General features: G+C 38.8%; 1 protein-coding gene across 5 annotated transcripts in view; it reads left to right on the top strand.

The window, feature by feature from the left end:
* LOC126272997 (nuclear factor of activated T-cells 5-like) overlaps positions 1 to 17,695 on the top strand; it is a 367,858-nt gene that overhangs the window by 346,371 nt on the left and 3,792 nt on the right. For all 5 annotated transcript variants that reach the window (XM_049976350.1, XM_049976351.1, XM_049976354.1 and 2 more), the window contains exons 11-12: positions 310 to 444; positions 12,320 to 15,805. In XM_049976350.1, coding sequence (XP_049832307.1) covers positions 310 to 444; positions 12,320 to 15,805 — 3,621 coding nt within the window. The remainder of the gene's footprint in view (positions 1 to 309; positions 445 to 12,319; positions 15,806 to 17,695) is intronic.

Genomic DNA, 17,695 nt, shown 5'->3' with positions numbered 1-17,695 from the left:
ATGCTGGTGTTATGTTTTAGTTTCTTCAGAATTAATTTTGAATCTGTTCAGAATGATGCACTTTGCAAAAGTGGATTTCACTAGTTTCTCGAGCTACACATTTGCCATGCCTGGCACAGTGTTCCTGTGAGAATATGAAAGAGAACCCATTGATTGTGCCAGTGTAAATTGTGCTTAAATTAAAGAGTGTATTGTAACTAATATGAATCCAGTACTTTCCTTTATTAACTGAGAACATTTTTATTGTGCTTGTAGATCTGTTGTGTGATAATGATGGATTAAACTGAAATGCGTTTGATTTATTTACAGCTATGGAGTTAAGCCGTGTTTATGGGAAATCTCCAGTCACAGCCCCAACACCCACCATGCGACTGACAGGCCAGCACCTGAAATCAGATTTGCCTAATGTAAAAAGCCAGTTCCATCCTTTTGGGCCTTCAAGAGGTGAGTACAGATCAGTCAGAAATAGTTTTAGGTTTATGTATTGATATCTCATGTGTAAAACAGCCCCAAACGTCTGATTACTTGAAAAGAGTTAATGTGTTAATTATTTGACATTAAGCACAAAAGTGAGTAAAAGTGTAGAAATTATGTTTAGCATTTCTTGGAATTACCTAAGTGCTCTCCTTAGAAACACTGGATGAGGATAATCATAGTCTTCTTCCTTTCAAAGATTAGGATGTTGCTTGTTCCAGCCATACTTAAAAATGAAATCAGATATAGCTAATCATATGATGGTTAAAGAATAATGTGGGCCACACCTTTCAGGGATTTGCAGGTCACTTAAAATTATTATACATCTTAAACACTGACAGCAGTGAGAATTCACGATATCTATCATAATATTCTGGATCTGCATGCAGTTGAGCTGCAACGTCACAAGCGAACTCGCAGCACTTCATACGGGAACACAGACAGGATTTTTCGTCTTCTTATATGGTGGTGAAAGGCTAATATAAAGCTGCCTGTGGATTTCAACCTTTCTTACCATCTAGGAGGGCACTTTTAGATTTTTTGCTGGTGTGGAGAAACCCCCAATAATGTGTCAAACAAGAATAAAAAATTACGACACATAATAGATTAAAGATACATTTAAAAAAATCACATAAACTCACACATAAGAAACACACACCATGTCTGCTCATTTATTGTAGCATACACTCACCTGGCTCGATACCATTATATATCTACAAAGAAAATGACCTAAAAATGAAAACCGAAAGTACAAAACAGAAATTTTATTAAATTATCATAAACCTACGTGTACTGGTTTTAACCATTACTCAGGTGATTTTGAGTCATCATCACTTTATTCCTTGTCTCTACTGTTGTAGGGAACATTTTGTTCTGTGCCATCAGGTGCATTAGAAACACAGTATTTTTTAAATGGGTGATGGACAGCTTTAGTTGGGATACATTTCCGTGATTGTTCAATCCCCTCACACACTTGAGACAAGCTTGCACACTTAACGTATATTGTAAGCGTCAATTGCCTATCTTCTTTAGTTAGCCATTGGGAGTGCATATTTTTAAGCTTGTCCTTAAATGGTTTGTATAAACAAATATCTAATGGCTGTAGAATTGACTTAATCCCTCATGGAATTACAACCAAGCCTGCCCCACCGTCTACAAATGTTTTCTTTACAGCTGTAGTAATATGAACTGCTAATATGAGCATGTTTGACAAACCTATCAAGATACCAGGATGACATTGCCTTATAAGTCTAATCTAGTCTATTATGTCCTCTGTGAACCAGTCAGTTTCATTATCACGTACAATAATGTCCTTTGGAAATACCTCAGAGTTTGGTAAAATCTTCCATGTAAAAATTGCAGTTTATGGCCATAGGCTATAAAAGAAAGTGTGCAGACATGCACTGTTTTTCACTACTTGTGGACATTAAAATAATGTCTTTCTTCCATTTTGCCTCCACTGTGTAATTTGTTGGCATATTGGAATAAACTGGAGTGTGGTCCACATCTGACTAAGACGATTACTATTTTCGTTGTGCAGTCGTATTATGAAGTGCAGAAATTCAGTGAGTTTTTCCTTGCACTCTTCTGGCAGTTTCTGTGCAACTGAAGTGTGCCTATGAAGAAAAAATCCCCAATGTTCCATGAAATGGGCAACCAAACTATGGCTTCTTTGAAACCTTTGATTTTCTGCCGTTGAGCAACGTCATTTGCTTTGACGTGAGTAATTTCTGCACTCATGGGTAAGCACTTCTGTTGCTGCTCCCAAACAAAATTGTTCAGCACGACTTCTAACACATAGTGGCAGCCACATTTTGCCCCAGAAAATGTTTTCCTCTTGCTGGAACAAACTAAAAGTTCCTGTTGCTGTGTCCATTGCCTCACATTACCCTCTTCAGGCCTGTATCGCTTACCTGCAGCACAATTTGTTGTTGTCTCGGTAAGAGAAACCACTTATCTTTTCACATTCACAGTAGAGTTAACATGCTTCATCATGATAGATTACAATCTGGCACCTTACGGAAGTTCAAAAGTAGACTGAAGCAAAGGACGAAATTTGAATGTAACATCCACAGATGTATTTGCGAGCACTGCTCTCTTTTGCTGGAACTGTCAAAATGTAAAACCCTGCTTGCCAACTTGAGAAAGTTTCTTAGAGACGTCCATTTTTATGGTGTGTATTTTTATAGCCATGAGTATTTGAAAAATTGCTAAATTTAAAGGTGAGCATTATTAAATTTGAATTTTCTCCACAATGAAAAATAACTAACATTCAACTCTCAAAAAACTAACACAAAGGCTGCCATGGCAAAATACATACTTATGCCAGCTTCTAGTGGAATTTTCCAGAAATTACTTGGGCTTTGCCCCTGAATCTAAGTGACAGGTGCATTGTTGGACCATTACAATCGGAAAAAAAGATTGGCTTGTATTCGGGTAAATACAGTAGTCTGTATTATTTGAGATTGGAAATTCATGTCTACTTCTTCCTTTGAATGCTAACACAATTGATTTAAAGGTTAATTACTGTGAAATTCCAGGCATATCAGTAAGAGATAATATAAACGACACAATTATAATCAACTTTGTATGGTTTAACAAAGAATGTGTCAAAGATGGACTGGTGTGGGGACCATTTGTAAACCAATATAGTGTCACTGCACTAAAGTTAGAAATCCACATTATTGTTTGTGTATTGAGTAATGACTCACCTGGCTCCTAATGAATATAGACTTAAAGCGAAGTGACTGTGTACTTATAATCCACTTTTCCATTTGTTTGTTCTTATGCACATGTTTATTGTGTTTGTTACCCACTATTAATACAATAATGTGAAAGCTACATCAGTTGTACTACTTCTGAGTATGATATTAAAACTCTGCAGCTAAAAGTCAAGAGACAACCCACTGAGAGCACTCATTGGTACACATGTGCCGACTTGATGTGCAGTTCTGTAAATGTGAGAGGTAGCAAGGAAGTGAGTGAGTTCAAATTTGGTCATGACTATATACCTTCAAAAATTGGTGCATTCCTGAACCAATAAAGCCAATAACCCTTCTATGTGACCTAAGAAATGAACTGATTGGGACTTTTGAGCTGTAGGACTTTCATTGCATCTGTATTGAGAAGACCAGCGACAGAATGAGCCAGTGAGAGGTAAGAAGAGTGAATGAAGGGCACATGGTTAGCACACCGGACTCTCATTTGGGGGAACGACAATTTGAAGCCCTGCCCGGTATGGGTCCTTTGAATGGGCCAATTTCCTTCTCCATCCTTCCTTGTGCTCTGCTGCGTGGAATGATCTTGTTAAACTTCAGTCTTCATTCCTTCCTGAGGCAACAGGACATGGTTTTTGTTGTTAAATTGCTGCCAAATACCTATCAGTTGTGAAAATAAATGTATGTTTCTACTCAAAGTGATACAGACAACATTGTCATGGGTCTGCAAACAGTGAAAGAAGGTAGTAAGGTGTGTCAAGTTGCAATTCGATGCAGCATGTGGATGAAAGCACATGGGTCTAGTGGATGCTTTGCAAATTGTATGTAGTCCTGTTAGTTCTTGCAATTGTGAATTCACAGAACCCTTGAGCTGTTTTCCTTCTTTGATGATGTGTAGTTTTGGTTAATATTAAAATTAATTTAACTCTACATCAAAATGCTTCAATACTGTGGCAACAGTTTGGATCTTAAGTCATCCAGGTTATGTGAAACACTTTGGAAGGTTAACATGATTTATGTTGGCATGGTAATGGTCTGCCACACACACAGGGACCATTCCCTTGCAGTTTGAAGAGAATCTGTGCATTTGTTGGACCAGTCAGCTGAAAGCTCCCAAGTTTAAGTATCTTGCTGCTGCTGCTGTTATTGTGATAATCTTCAGTCCAAAGATTGGTTTGATGCAGCTCTCCTGTGCAAGCCTCTTAATCTCCGAATAACTACTGAAACTTATATCTATTTAACCTGCTTTCTATGAGAAGAAAGTTGCTGCATCACCATATAGCGGAGATGCTGAGTCACAGATAGGCACAATAAAAACACTCACAATTAAAGCTTTCAGCCATTAACCTTCATTGTCCCCCTCTCTCCCCCTTCCCCCTCCCCTTTGCATCAAATTGTCTTGTAAGAGAAGTCTTAGCGTAAGTATTGACTTGCGTGTTCCTACATTTCTCCGGAACTCAAAACTGATCTTCCCTGTGGTCAGCATCTGCTAACCTTTATATTCTTCTACAAGTATATCAGATCAGTATTTTGCTATCATGTCTTATTAAACTATTGGTTTGGTAGTATTTGTACACCCAGTGCCTGCCTTCTTTGGAATTGGAAGAATTACATTCTTCTTACAGCCCGAGGGTATTTTGTCTGACTCATATATCTTGCACACTATGTGAAATACCGTATTTACTCGAATCTAAGCCGCACTTGAATCTAAGCCGCACCTGAAAAATGAGACTCGAAATAAAGGAAATAAAATTTTCCCGAATCTAAGCTGCACCTGAAATTTGAGACTTGAAATTCAAGGAGAGAGAAAAGTTTTAGGCCGCACCCCCAAAGCAAAACAAAGTTGGTCCATTGTAATATGAGACACAATTTAGGTCAAATGAATGATGATAAAGCAACAGTAGTTTGGTTCGAGTCGTAAGGTTAGCAGCTAAGCTTTACCAAGTAGCCGTTGCTATGCGTCAGGCGCTCCGTCCTTATTCATATGAGTACCCTTCCTTTTTCAGGTGCTTCGTCTTGTTTGAATAGATTGCTTATTTTGCTTTGATCTGATAAGTGCTGTTTTCTTTGTTATAGGTGTTTACATCACTCTAAGCTGAAAATGCATTACTGTACTGTGTCATGCATTGTTTGTCGCATTCTGATAGTGCGTGTTTACGGCCTGTCGCCACTCGTGGCATGGCCTGCTTTTGTGCGCGCTACTGCCGCTTACAATTAAAAAAAAAAAAAAAAAAAAGGAGGGAGAGAGAGAGAGAGAGAGAGAGAGAGAGAGAGAGAGAGAGAGAGAGAGAGAGAGAGAGGAATCATCTCAATAGCGAAACAATGGCAAGAGACTGCTATTTGTTGTTACTTACACTGTTGCTTTCTTTGATAATGATCAACAAGAACCAAATAATAGACTGCGCATGATAGAACATGTTCTGAACGAGAGTTAGGCAAAAACTTTTCTCCATTTGAAAATCTTTGCGGCCGCTTCTTTAATACATCAAATTCTGCACAGAAATTAGTCATCTTAGATTTGAAAATCTAGTCAGTTGCCCTGCTTCATTTCTGACTATGTCACTATTAGGCACAAGAATAATCCAAATATAAACATGACATTCCGCATTTACTGTTGCCTCACTCTAATTTTGTAGTTTATTAGGCAGACAGGATTTAAATGAGATAGCAGCAAACACGAAATAATATATGGCAAAATGTTTATATTCATATTATTCTTATGGTGAAGAGAATACTGCATGTGATTCACATTTCATCAGGTTCCTATTAGCAACCATCTCTTCTCACAGGTAGGAAAAAATTCAGAACGTAGAGTTGGCCATATTGACAAACATCCCAAACAGTCTTGCCAGTCGGAATTTCGTAGTACATTGAAATTCTGCTACATTTGAAGATGAACAATACGGAATTTGTATTTACTTTGTTGGATAATGTATGAAAATGCAGTGGTCGAAACTTGGGGCAGAGAAAAAAAGCTAGTCTTCCACCTTTTTTATAAAATTTATTTACTGACAGAGGTTTTGGTGCCAGCATTTATCTTTGTGCCTACAAAGCATGCCTGTGTAGCGCTACATATATTCTATGGCAGAAGTTAGTTGTGGCGACACCTACCAACACTTCTCAGGACTTCCGCTTGCTTTCCACTTGATTCTAAGCTGCAGGCGGTTTTTTGGATTACAAAAACCGGAAAAAAAGTGCAGCTTAGATTTGAGTAAATACGGTAATTGTTTCACGGCTGGCTCTCCCAGGGACTTCAATAATTCTTAGGGAATGTCATCTACTCGAGGGGTCCTGTTTCCACTTAGATCTTTCAGTGGTCTGTCAATTCTTCTCTCAGTATCATGTCTCTTATCTCATCTTGACCTACTTCCTGCTCTCTTTCTACAGTATTATCCATTTTATTTGTCCTTTATAGACCCCCAGTGTATCCATTTCATCCTCCTCCTTTCAGCTTTCTCTGTGTTGCTTAGTACTGGCTTGCTGTCTGAGTTCTTGATATTCATGTAGTTGCTTCTCTTTCATCCAAAGGTCTCTTTAATTTTCCTATAGGAGGCATCCATTTTTCCCCTGGTTATGCATGTGTCTAATGTGTTTCATTTGTCCTCTAGCCATTTCTGTTTAGCTGTTTTGCGCTATCTGTCTGTCTCATTTCTTAAACATCCGTATTCCTTTTCGCTTGCTTCATATGCTGCATTTCTATATTTGCTTCCATCAATTAAATTTAGTATCTCACTGTATTTTCTAAGGATTTCTCATAGGCCTTGTCTGTTTATCTATTTGATCCTTTGCTACCTTCACTATCCCATCTCTCAAAGCTACCCATTCATCTCCTGTTGTGTTCCTTTCCCCTGTTTGTTCAGGCTTGTTTAAGGCACCCCCTGAAACTCTCAACAACCTCTAGTTCCTCCAATTTTGCAGGTCCCATCTTCTTAAATTCCCACATTTTTGCAGTTCTTCATTTTTAACCTGTTGTTCATTACCAATAAATTGTGATTGGAGTCCACATCTGCCCCTGGAAACATCATACAGTTCAAAACCTGCTTTAAAAATATCTCTCTCTCCATTATATTTTCAACCCAAAAGCTTCCAGTGTCTCCAGGTCCCTTCTATTCATACAACCTTTTTACACAATTCTTAAAGCAAGTGTTAGCAGTGCTTAGATAATGCTCTACCCAAAATTGTACCAGGCAGCTTCCCCTTTCCTTCCTTTCACCCAGTCAGTGTTCCACAATTTTTCCTTCTCTTTCTTTTCCTACTACCGGATTCCAGTCAGTGATCATAAATAAATATATTTCCTTTAAGTATGTGAATAATTTTCTTTATCTCATCATACATTCTTTCAGTCTTCTTCATCTGTGCAACTAGTTTGCATGTAAATTTGTACTACTGTGGTAGGTGCTTTCATCTCTACCTTGCTGACAATAATGCATTCTCTAGATTAGATGTAATTTTCATTTCAGTTGATCCATAGGGAAGAGATCCTCTTTGTTGCTCATAGTAGTATACCCACATTCCTATTTTAACATGTTTGTATTAGGTCACTATCTTGTCTGTCCAGCTTTTCAATACAAATTTTGCTATTTATTTTAAACTGACTTCCTGATGAGCTAGAAACTTGAAGTTTTAAACATAGCTCAGAACTGGATGACAGTGCAATATTAACTCACTTTCTTGTCTCGTGTGGTGGAGGGCACTTTGTGGCACTGCCATTTCACCCATTTTCTTGTTCCAATCGTTAATGGTTAACGGGGAGAACAATTGCTGATGAGCTTTCTTTTGAGTTCAGATATCTCTAATTTTTTCCTTCACAGCCTTGTCATGAGATAGAAGGAAGCAGTATATTGGTTGGGTCTAGTGAAGAGAAACTGAAATAAATCTGAAATTTACCTTGTCTCAATTGTAATCTCATCAAAATATTTGAAATCCACTGAAAAATTTCACATGCTCAAGACTAAAAAGCAGAAAATAATTATTTAAATAAAAATGATATTTTAATCTACCACATTATTAAATATGACTAAAATGTATATAATCTCTTACAGATAGCCCAGAAAATTTTTTAATAGCTATGTAAATACTTGTGAGATTTCTCTCCGCTGTTAGAAGAATTTCCTTTGTTGTTCTTATGTATACATTATTACGGCTTATACACACGATGACTGTAGCCTAAATTTATTACAAAATATATTTGGAGCTATCAGATGTGGGCACGTGCAGTGGCAGCGAGGGCAACTTTGCAGTCATATTCAGTACATAATAATGATGCTTGAATGGTTCACCTCTTTACTATTATCTATTTCACCAACCCCACGTTTTTCATTTTAAATTTTACAAGTATTTTCATAGCTTTTAAAAATTCACAATCACAGAATTTCAGGTGTAGCTGTTATGGTGTTAGGAATTTGTATGGGGCGGCAAGAAATTGAAAAATGTGATATATTAAAAATTATTTTTTGTTGAAATAATTAGTCTTGTTCATTATCAATGTAGGGAAAGATGAATTGCTACTTACCATAAAGATGATACATTAAGCTGCAGATGGACACAGTTGCGCCTTTTGGAAACTTAACCTGTCACCTTTATGGTAAGTAGCAATCTATCTTTTCCTTCATTGTCAATATTCCTATGTGGTGTTTCCATTGTTTTCGTCGTATTCATTATTAGGCCTGGTGCTGCGTGACTCCTGTCTGATTTTGTGTTGATAATCCTGTACTGACTTAACCAGAAGTCCACCACACTTTACAACAACCAGGCTGCTGAAACATGTCACTTGACAGCTTGTGTGTAGTTGGCTCTACTGCAATTGGGAGGTTGCCCTAGCTGCCACAGCTCCAAAGTATGTTTCATAAATGTAGGCTACAGTCACCGTGTATATAAGCCATTGCACAGTAATGTATACACAAGTACAGTAAAGGACATTTTTTTAACAGTGGAGAGAACAACTATGAAGAGAAAATATTTGATAGTATCTGAAATTGGGAAATAAACGATAACTGAAGTTAATGACATTCATTGTCTAGGAGAAGTCGTTCTGAATTGTTACCTAATAAGTGTATATAAAATTTTGTATAATAATCCAAACTTAAGTGTAAGAAAGAACATGCTATCCACAATCATAAAATGAATTAAAGAAAAGATGCAAAGGCAAGTTGGTTGGAGAGAGAGAGAGAGAGAGAGAGAGAGAATTAATTCTGGATAAATTTATACTTACCAATTCATGATGTCGATGGCGCAATTCCATCCAGTTCTCCTTCACTATCATTGGAATTGCCACAAAGGCCATCAACATCACCATCAAGAGAAATCAATAGCCGTTCATCTCTAAAAGCTTACTAGCATGGTCTACTTTTTTCCCTTCGTGAGGTGGTGTTTACAGTAGTGAGACCTTCAAGTAGCAACTTTTCCACTTCAGTTATTGTAAAATAGTAGTTATTATTTTGAATGTAAGCCTTGATGTCACTCCAAACCAATTCAGTTGGGTTAAAATGGCAGTGATAATGGCAATAACGTAATTACCTTATGTCCCTGTTCCCTTGCAACTTCATCTCCAACATATGTTTATGTCACAGGCCTATTTTGTTTTACAAGTGAACATACCAGGAGCTTGTCATCCTCATGTCCACAGCAATGTCTCTCGCCTGCATTCACTGCACCACAGCCTGCTTTCTATGTGAATTACTTTGGTGTGTAAGTTTTTATGTCTGTGCAGATGGATGATTGCCCAGTTCTGAAAGATAGTGCTCTTGGGTCAGTTGGGTGCTGCAGATGAGCAGAAGTATTTTGTACGTTTACTAGCAAAAGTTGATCTTCTAAAATACATTTTTCTTTCTAGGGTAGACTATTCTGACCTTTAATGTTGAGCTCTTGCCAGACTCTTCTTTTCTAAGATTAATATTAAAGATGATGTAATTTTGTTTTATTTGAACACATGTATTTTGTAAAATAGGGGTATTTATTTATTTTTAAATTTTTCTCAGTGTGTTTGAGTGACTTGTAAACATTGTTTAATAATATAATACCACATGTTTGAATATAAGCTGACTGGACCAAAATTAGTCATCTGGTGTGATAAAACTTTTAAGATGTCAGCAGATGGTGTAGGAGGAGGATTATTTTGGAATTCATTCTGTGTGTCTGTGAAGTTGATACAGTACAGTGCTCATCTTATTCATTAGGTGGAAAACAAGAGCCAATATTTATGTGAAAGAAAAGAGGTGTTATTGCCTTGGGGTGCACCAGAGATAATGTCTTGAAGAGGACAGTAGTGTGAAGGTGTGTGCTGTCTATACTCCTGTGGGTTTATTGGCATTGGCAGGTACTCCAGTGAGCAAGTAATTCATGTGGGAATTGTGCTGAAAGTTTATCATAATACTCTGCAGCCACTAGTCTGTGGTTCAACTTTGAACTAAAAACTGCTTCACCATTAAGTACCAATATTACGAAAAGGAAAATTGCTACTCACCATGTAGCGGAGATGATGAGTGGCAGATAGGCACAACAAAAAGTGTCACAAATAAAGCTTTCTGCCAATAAAGTCTTCATCATTAAATGGCGCCCCCACACACACACACACACACACACACACACACACACACACACACACACTGGATCTTTGTCATCCAAAATGGAGGCTGTTTCATAGATATGTTTGTACTGTGGACACTGGCAGTGTCATTTCAGTTGCCTGAGATCGAGTTCTGCAAGAGTGTGTGTGTGTGTGTGTGTGTGTGTGTGTGTGTGTGTGTGTGTGTGTGTGTCATCTATTGTTGACCAAGACCTTACTGACCGAAAGCTTTATTTGTGGCAGTCTTTTTGTTGTGCCTACCTGCGACTCAGCATCTCCGCTACATGGTGAGTGGCAACTTTCCTTTTCATAATATTGTTAACATTCCATTCTCTATTTTCCATTGTTTGATTTTCACCATTAAGTACGGATTCCTAAGTATATAATGGTATGCTTCCATGATAATTCCGAGTAAGTACCCAAATACAGTTACAATGACCCAATTTTCTGTTTTCGAGCAGTCCAGAATTAAAGAAATGCAAGATTCAGGAAAATGCAGAATTGAGAAAAATGTTAAAACCCCCAAAATATGAGCAAAACATAAGCAGTTGGCATGTATTATTAAAAATTGTACTCCTCTCCAGTACATTGTATAAAATCTGTATACGTGAAGGAAATGAAATATACAGTCCAATGTTTACGCAAGAGTTTGTGGTATTGAATTTCATCAGTTCTTCATAAATCACAGGTATGTAACAGCAAGTAAAAGCTCATCAAAAAATTGAAATTGGTAACTGGGTACAAGGTACTCCAGCTATTTTCCAAAATGCCGCGACCACAAATTATAAATCAAAACACATGTTTTTGAGAGATCTTTCCTTTGTGCTCACCCAGAAAAAAGTGAAAATTGATGAAAATGGCGAAGTAAAATAAATTAGGAGGTACAGAAATCTTATTTTATGTGCTGTTTGTAGCTGAAATAAAGTTGCAAGGAAAAATATAAAATATCTCAGCAGCTAAGTGGTAAAACCATAAATGTGGACGTATGCTTAATGACAAACTTTGTCACCATTGCTGTTATCGTTCAATGCTTTTCTTATGAGTTGCACTTCATAGACTCGCCACACTTCATATGCTCCACCCCGTCAGTGTTATTTTAGGCTCAATGAGAGAAACATAGATGTGAAAAACGACATCACCAATTGACGTTACAAGTGTATTAGAAGGTGGCTTAGTGACTTTCTGTAGACTGTGTAAAATGTAAATTTAAAAGGAAGCTCATGTGCTACAATTTCTCTTCATTCCTTTTATCACTGCTGCCAATGTTCTGATGAACAAATTGACATTGAATTTGAACACTCATGAATATCTCTTGACAATGTGTAACACCATTTCAAAAATGAGAAATGACATCCAAGCAATATCATCAACTTGCATCAGTAGTCACTGCCCTGTCTGTGCTACAGCAAATGACATCTGTTAGTGTGTCTCATAGAGCCTTACACACAGTTAGTATAAGGTGACTATTGTTTTGTCCAGTAGGCTTTTCTTGTAAAGTAAGTAATAGTAACACAGTGTATACTATATCATTGTGACTATATCATGCTATTTTTTCATTATACAGGTGCTGCAGAGAAAGATGTGCGCCCAGTAATGATGTGGCAGACGCCTGCTGGTGCTGTAGCAAAAGAGGAGAAAAAACAGAATGAGCAAAGTTCAACTGTAGGAGTTAAAATGTTGCCATTACCTCCACTTTTACCATTGCCACGGAGGACACCAGATGTGCAGCTTATTATTCCTGACATGCATGCACCTGAACTGAAGACAGAACTGGCAGATGAATCAAGCCAAAGTTCACCTAATCAGCTGTCTCCAGAAGACCTGAAAGGTATAGATCTCCGAATGAAGCCCGTCACCACTGTGGGCCAACTGGCCACTGCTGCCGATTTGTCCAGCACGCAGTCCCCTTCCATGGCTACATTTCGTCGGTTCGTGTCTGGAGATACGTACTTACCTTTACCATCTCAAACAGGGCAGAGTGTTGAAAAGTTCCTCTCCCACTTAGAAGATAATTCTAAGGATGCTAGTCAACAAGCATCTACATATAAAATAGCTGAAAACAGTAGTTCCAGTGGTTCAAGCGCTACTGCTGTAGTTACGTCTCAGGGTTTGCCTGTTGAGAAACCTATTGCGCCATTTAGTTCTCAGTCGGTACTATTCGAGACATCCCAGCAGCAGACTTTGTTGACTCCTAGGCACGTTCTTCAGCAACAGCCCTCACAAAAAATTGGATTTGTCGGAGACATCCAGCTGGCTTCTCTGTATGACTCACAGGAGAGGTCAGACAAGGCAGAAAGTCCTAAGAAGTCTCCTCCCAGACAGGAAGCTATTGGACAGTCGCAGACATTGCAAGAATCTGTTCCACAACCTCAGCGACTGCAGACGGCACTCGTACAGCCTCAGACACTGCAGGAAGCGTTTAGTCAGTCTCGGACACTGCAAGAAGCGTTCACTCAGTCCCAGGGCATGCAGGAGGCATTTTCACAGCCACAGGCTTTGCAGGGGGCAATGGCTCAATCTCACTCACTGCAGGAGACAATGGCACAGTCCCAGTCATTACAGGAGGCAATAGCTCAATCTCAGTCTGTGCAGGAGGTGATCAGTCAGCCTCATTCATTAAGGGATGCAATGACACAGCCACAGTCATTGCAGGAGACTGTCACACAGCAGCAGTCCTTACAGCAGGCTATTACAAATTCACAGTCTTTACAGGAAGCACAGTCTCAGTCTGTGCAACAGGCCATTACTGGATCACAGTCTCTGCAGAATGCAATTACACATTCCCAGACACTTCAGGAGGCAATTACACAGAATCAGCTAATGGCACTAAGTAATCTTTCCTCTCCACCACTCTCAAATCTCTGCAACCAACAAACAAGTGTGGCAGAAAATGCTTTGACATGCAGAAGTCAGATTTCAGAAGTCCGAGAGCCGCACGTGACTAGTGAGAATCCGTTGAACATATCACAAATGATGAGCACTCTACCTGAACAGGGAGTGGTAATACAAACACCCACTCCTCTTCTTTTCAGAAACACACAGGAATCAGTTGCCAGAGACACTGTTTCTATGGACACAAAGTCAGATGACCAAATGATGGAGAGCATGAGCAGCAATCTTGAAGCACATCCTCTGAGTAATGGATCTCGCACAACTGGCAGTGGTCATAGTTCGCCAGTTGGGCCATCTGGAAGTGGAGGACTGAACATTCCAGCTACATCACCCCCTTCTTCCACACCAGTACTGTTAAACCAGGAGCAACAAAGTCTCATCTCCAGTTCTGGATTGGAAGCTCTTGTATCATCAGCTATGGATAGTCACATGGTTTCTGCAACAGAGAAGTTGGATGCAATTGTTAATTCAGCTGCTGACAGCCATATGGCAAATCAAAGTGCTAGTGTAGCTCGAGTGAATGAAATTCTAAATTCTCAAGTTTCAGTTGGACTTAGTGACCGAGATACCAGAGGAGATGCTCAGCAATCTTCAGTTCTTGTAGAAAGTATTAGGTTACAGCCTTCTCTTTCTTCTGTAAGTGACCTGAATCCTTTTCACTTGAATTCAGTGCAGCCAGGGCAGCAATCGGCACAAATTTCTCAGGAAACTATTATCCTCAATAATGCTGTATCAGCAGCTATTGACGAGCATCTCCGTAGGCAGGATGCAGGGCAGAAGGAAACTATTGTGTCAGGTCAGTGTACGCTAATAAATACGTCATTGCCTACTACGAGTTCTGGACTACCTATTGACACTCCTTCTACTTCAAACAGTGTACTTTTAAAAAGTCCTCATATATCGCCAATTGCTGTGAAAAGTATGATTCTGGACACATCTGTTACTGTGTCAGTTGACAGCCCTGTTTTGATCACAAGTCCAAAAAATTCTTCCCCCATAGCTGTCAAACATATGGATCTGAACTCTTCTCCTTTAGAGTCTCAAGCCTGCCTCTCAAACTCAGCTGTTGCATCTGCTCTAGCTGCAGAAAATGATATCCGTATGCAAGTTTCTGATTGTTCTCCAGCCATTGCAGTGAAGAACATTATTAATTCCCATTCTAGGAATATTGAAAATACAAGTGCTGTTGTGGCACCTACACTCACATTAAGTGCAAAAAACAATAAAACAGAGATTTTGGAACCCAGTTCTTGTTTGTCATCAGCGGCATCTGCAGCAGTCCACCCACATTCTTTATGCTCACTGCTCAATTCTACTAATGCTTCCACGCTAGTGAGCAGTAGTTCTCAAATACAAAAATCTCCACTCATTATTTCAAAAGCACCTAATGTTTCTTCTGATTGCTTGGGGACTGAAACTACTCTACCCAACAATGAGACACAATCGCAAGAGATTCAAAATCAGAATGAAGTTGGAACAAACCCCTGTGGACAAGCAAGAACTGCTACTAGTGACACTTCAGAATCTGTCATGGTGTCACATACATCACTGCTGAATTCTATGTATGCAGCTGCTTCTGATTCTCAAAATGTGAATTTCAGTGCTGGGTCTGGTATGGTTGTTGGAATGAATTCTGTAGAAAGCTGCCAAGTGAGAGTGCCACAGATTGAGTCCTTAAACAACTTGCCCCATTCAAGTACAGAAATTCCACAAAACTCAGCATTGCCTGAAGATAATATGGTTGCGTCTAAAACTGTCAACAGTATTATTGGCCTAACATCAGATGTAAAAGAAAGACTGGATACTGTTGGAGGTCAAACAAGTGTCGGAGAATACCCAGTTTCAGATCGCAAAGTTTGCTGTGAAAACAACTGCTCAGAGACTAAAAAAGACCAAGAGTCTGCACCCAGTACTTTCACACAAATTGCAGATCCTGTGGAAACAGCAAAGACTGTAGAACAACAGCATAAAGTGGCAGCAGCACCGTCGCTGCCTGTACCTGTTGCAGAGATTTCTTCTGCATCAACACCAGCCAAGGTGTTGCCAACCAGTTCAACAGTGCAGAAAAAGTGTGAGGAGGGAATGGTTCCTCAAGAACTGACACAGATGTCAGAGAGTGACTTGATAAGTTACATAAATCCTAGCTGCTTTGATCAAGGTAAATACTAACATCTACTGTTCAAAAATATTATATGTTATTTATTCTTAGGAAAATGAGAAACCAGTTGTTCAGGGCAGGGAAATGATTCGGGAATTGTATTGTACTATGATATATTTCCTTATTCCATTTTTGTTGTATTGCATTAGGCAAAAAAAAAAAAAAAAAAAAAAAATATAAGATCTCAGATGTTGAGCTGCACATTTATAATGTACAGTTAGTATACTTAGAATGTAGTTTACTTATAGTTTCAGCTTAATATCAGTCTCACAAAGCTGATGTGTTGCCTGTTCATATGTATTCTGAATTGTGAAACGTGATTTAGATGTTAAATGTGATGCAGTGTAAATTGTAGACCCCATTACCATCTAAAGGTTATATGATAGGGTTGCAGGTCTGTGACTGAATAATGGAATATAGTCAGCATGTGTCTCAGTATCTACAAACATATAATTTCCTGAAGTTGTAGAATTTTTTGTGCAAGAGCACCAAGTATAATATAGGCCGTAGTCAATTTATTTAGCGATTTTGGTGTAAAAAAAAGTGAAAGTTATTCGAACTCAGTAGCTTGACATCAGTTTCATGTCAAAATTGAAAATATAGTCTGCCTGTTGTAGTAGAGATACATCATTGCAGCTGAAAAAGCAAACAAATCAGGGGAACAAAGTTTCGCGTGCTGATCCTGAGGGGCACATCAGGACTGGCAGACCTCTGTGTCATCCACTGCCAATGGTGTCACTACTTCTCACACAAGTAGCTCCATCATGAGGCTGAGTGCACCATGATCCAGTCCATCCATCAAGGAAAAATATCTGATTGTACCAGGTATTGCATCCGGGTCCTTTGCGTAGCAGGCAGACACACTGACCACTGAGTTACAGAGGTGGATAAAATAGCAAGTTACAGAGGTGGATGAAAAAGCAAGATCTTGTTGGTTCACCTGATACTATGTGGTAGAAATAGCTCTACAGTGAAGAGTGTCTCATGAGGTCAGAAATTTATTAACATACCTTTAACTTTCAAGAACAGATAAGTAGATCCATAAAATTAGCAGTTGATGGCTGTCACCTACCAGTATACATTTGCTGAAGCACAAGGTTAGATGTAGGAGGGAACAGAAGCCATGGCTGTAAGCCAGTATTTCTAATTTAAACAGGTACATTTTCTTTTCTTAACATTCATGGTTGTTCAGTAATAACCACCAACATCACCACTGTTACTTTTGGCCAGTGAATGGTAACTGATAATTTATATTCATCTCACTTCAGTACTGACAATGAGTTTTCAGGACCAGCTAGGAAGAATGAACAGTAAAACTGAATTTCCAAACAGTACAAAATATTTCAGCATTTTTGTGAATATGTTTTAATTGCTTGTACTTCTGATATTTGTTGCTATTGCAGTCATATCATGCAATACATGACTCTTGTCATAACCAACATATCCTAGTCAGTATTTTTTAAAGCTAGGTGTGTGAATTTGGCATGTTAACTTGTTATTAATGATTAATGGAAAATCTCATATAAAGATGTGGAACAAATACTAACAAAGTGATAGAGGGGCTGGCCAGTACTTACCTCAGCTCAGTACAGCTGATAGATACACAAAAAACAACCGCCCTCCAGCATAATTCTAGGGACGTAGGAAGCTGCTACACGGTATGTGCCATTTGGCTTCTCCCACCCAACACCAGTCCCTCTGAACTGCGGAGATGGGAACTTGCACTCCAACACATCCTTTCATCCCGCCATCCCCATGGACTGAACCTACGTTAAACAGCCTCATTCCCATTTACTCTTCAGTCTTCTCCTCTTTCCCTTTCCTCTGTACCCATTCACGCATCTTCTCATCCTACATAGTTGTGTTTATCTTTATACTATATACCTCTCT

This window comes from Schistocerca gregaria, chromosome 5 (assembly GCF_023897955.1).
Source record: "Schistocerca gregaria isolate iqSchGreg1 chromosome 5, iqSchGreg1.2, whole genome shotgun sequence".
In the NCBI taxonomy this organism is placed as follows: Eukaryota; Metazoa; Arthropoda; class Insecta; order Orthoptera; family Acrididae; genus Schistocerca; species Schistocerca gregaria.
The sequence above is the reverse complement of the archived record's forward strand: the minus strand, read 5'-3'. Positions and strand labels throughout refer to the sequence as shown.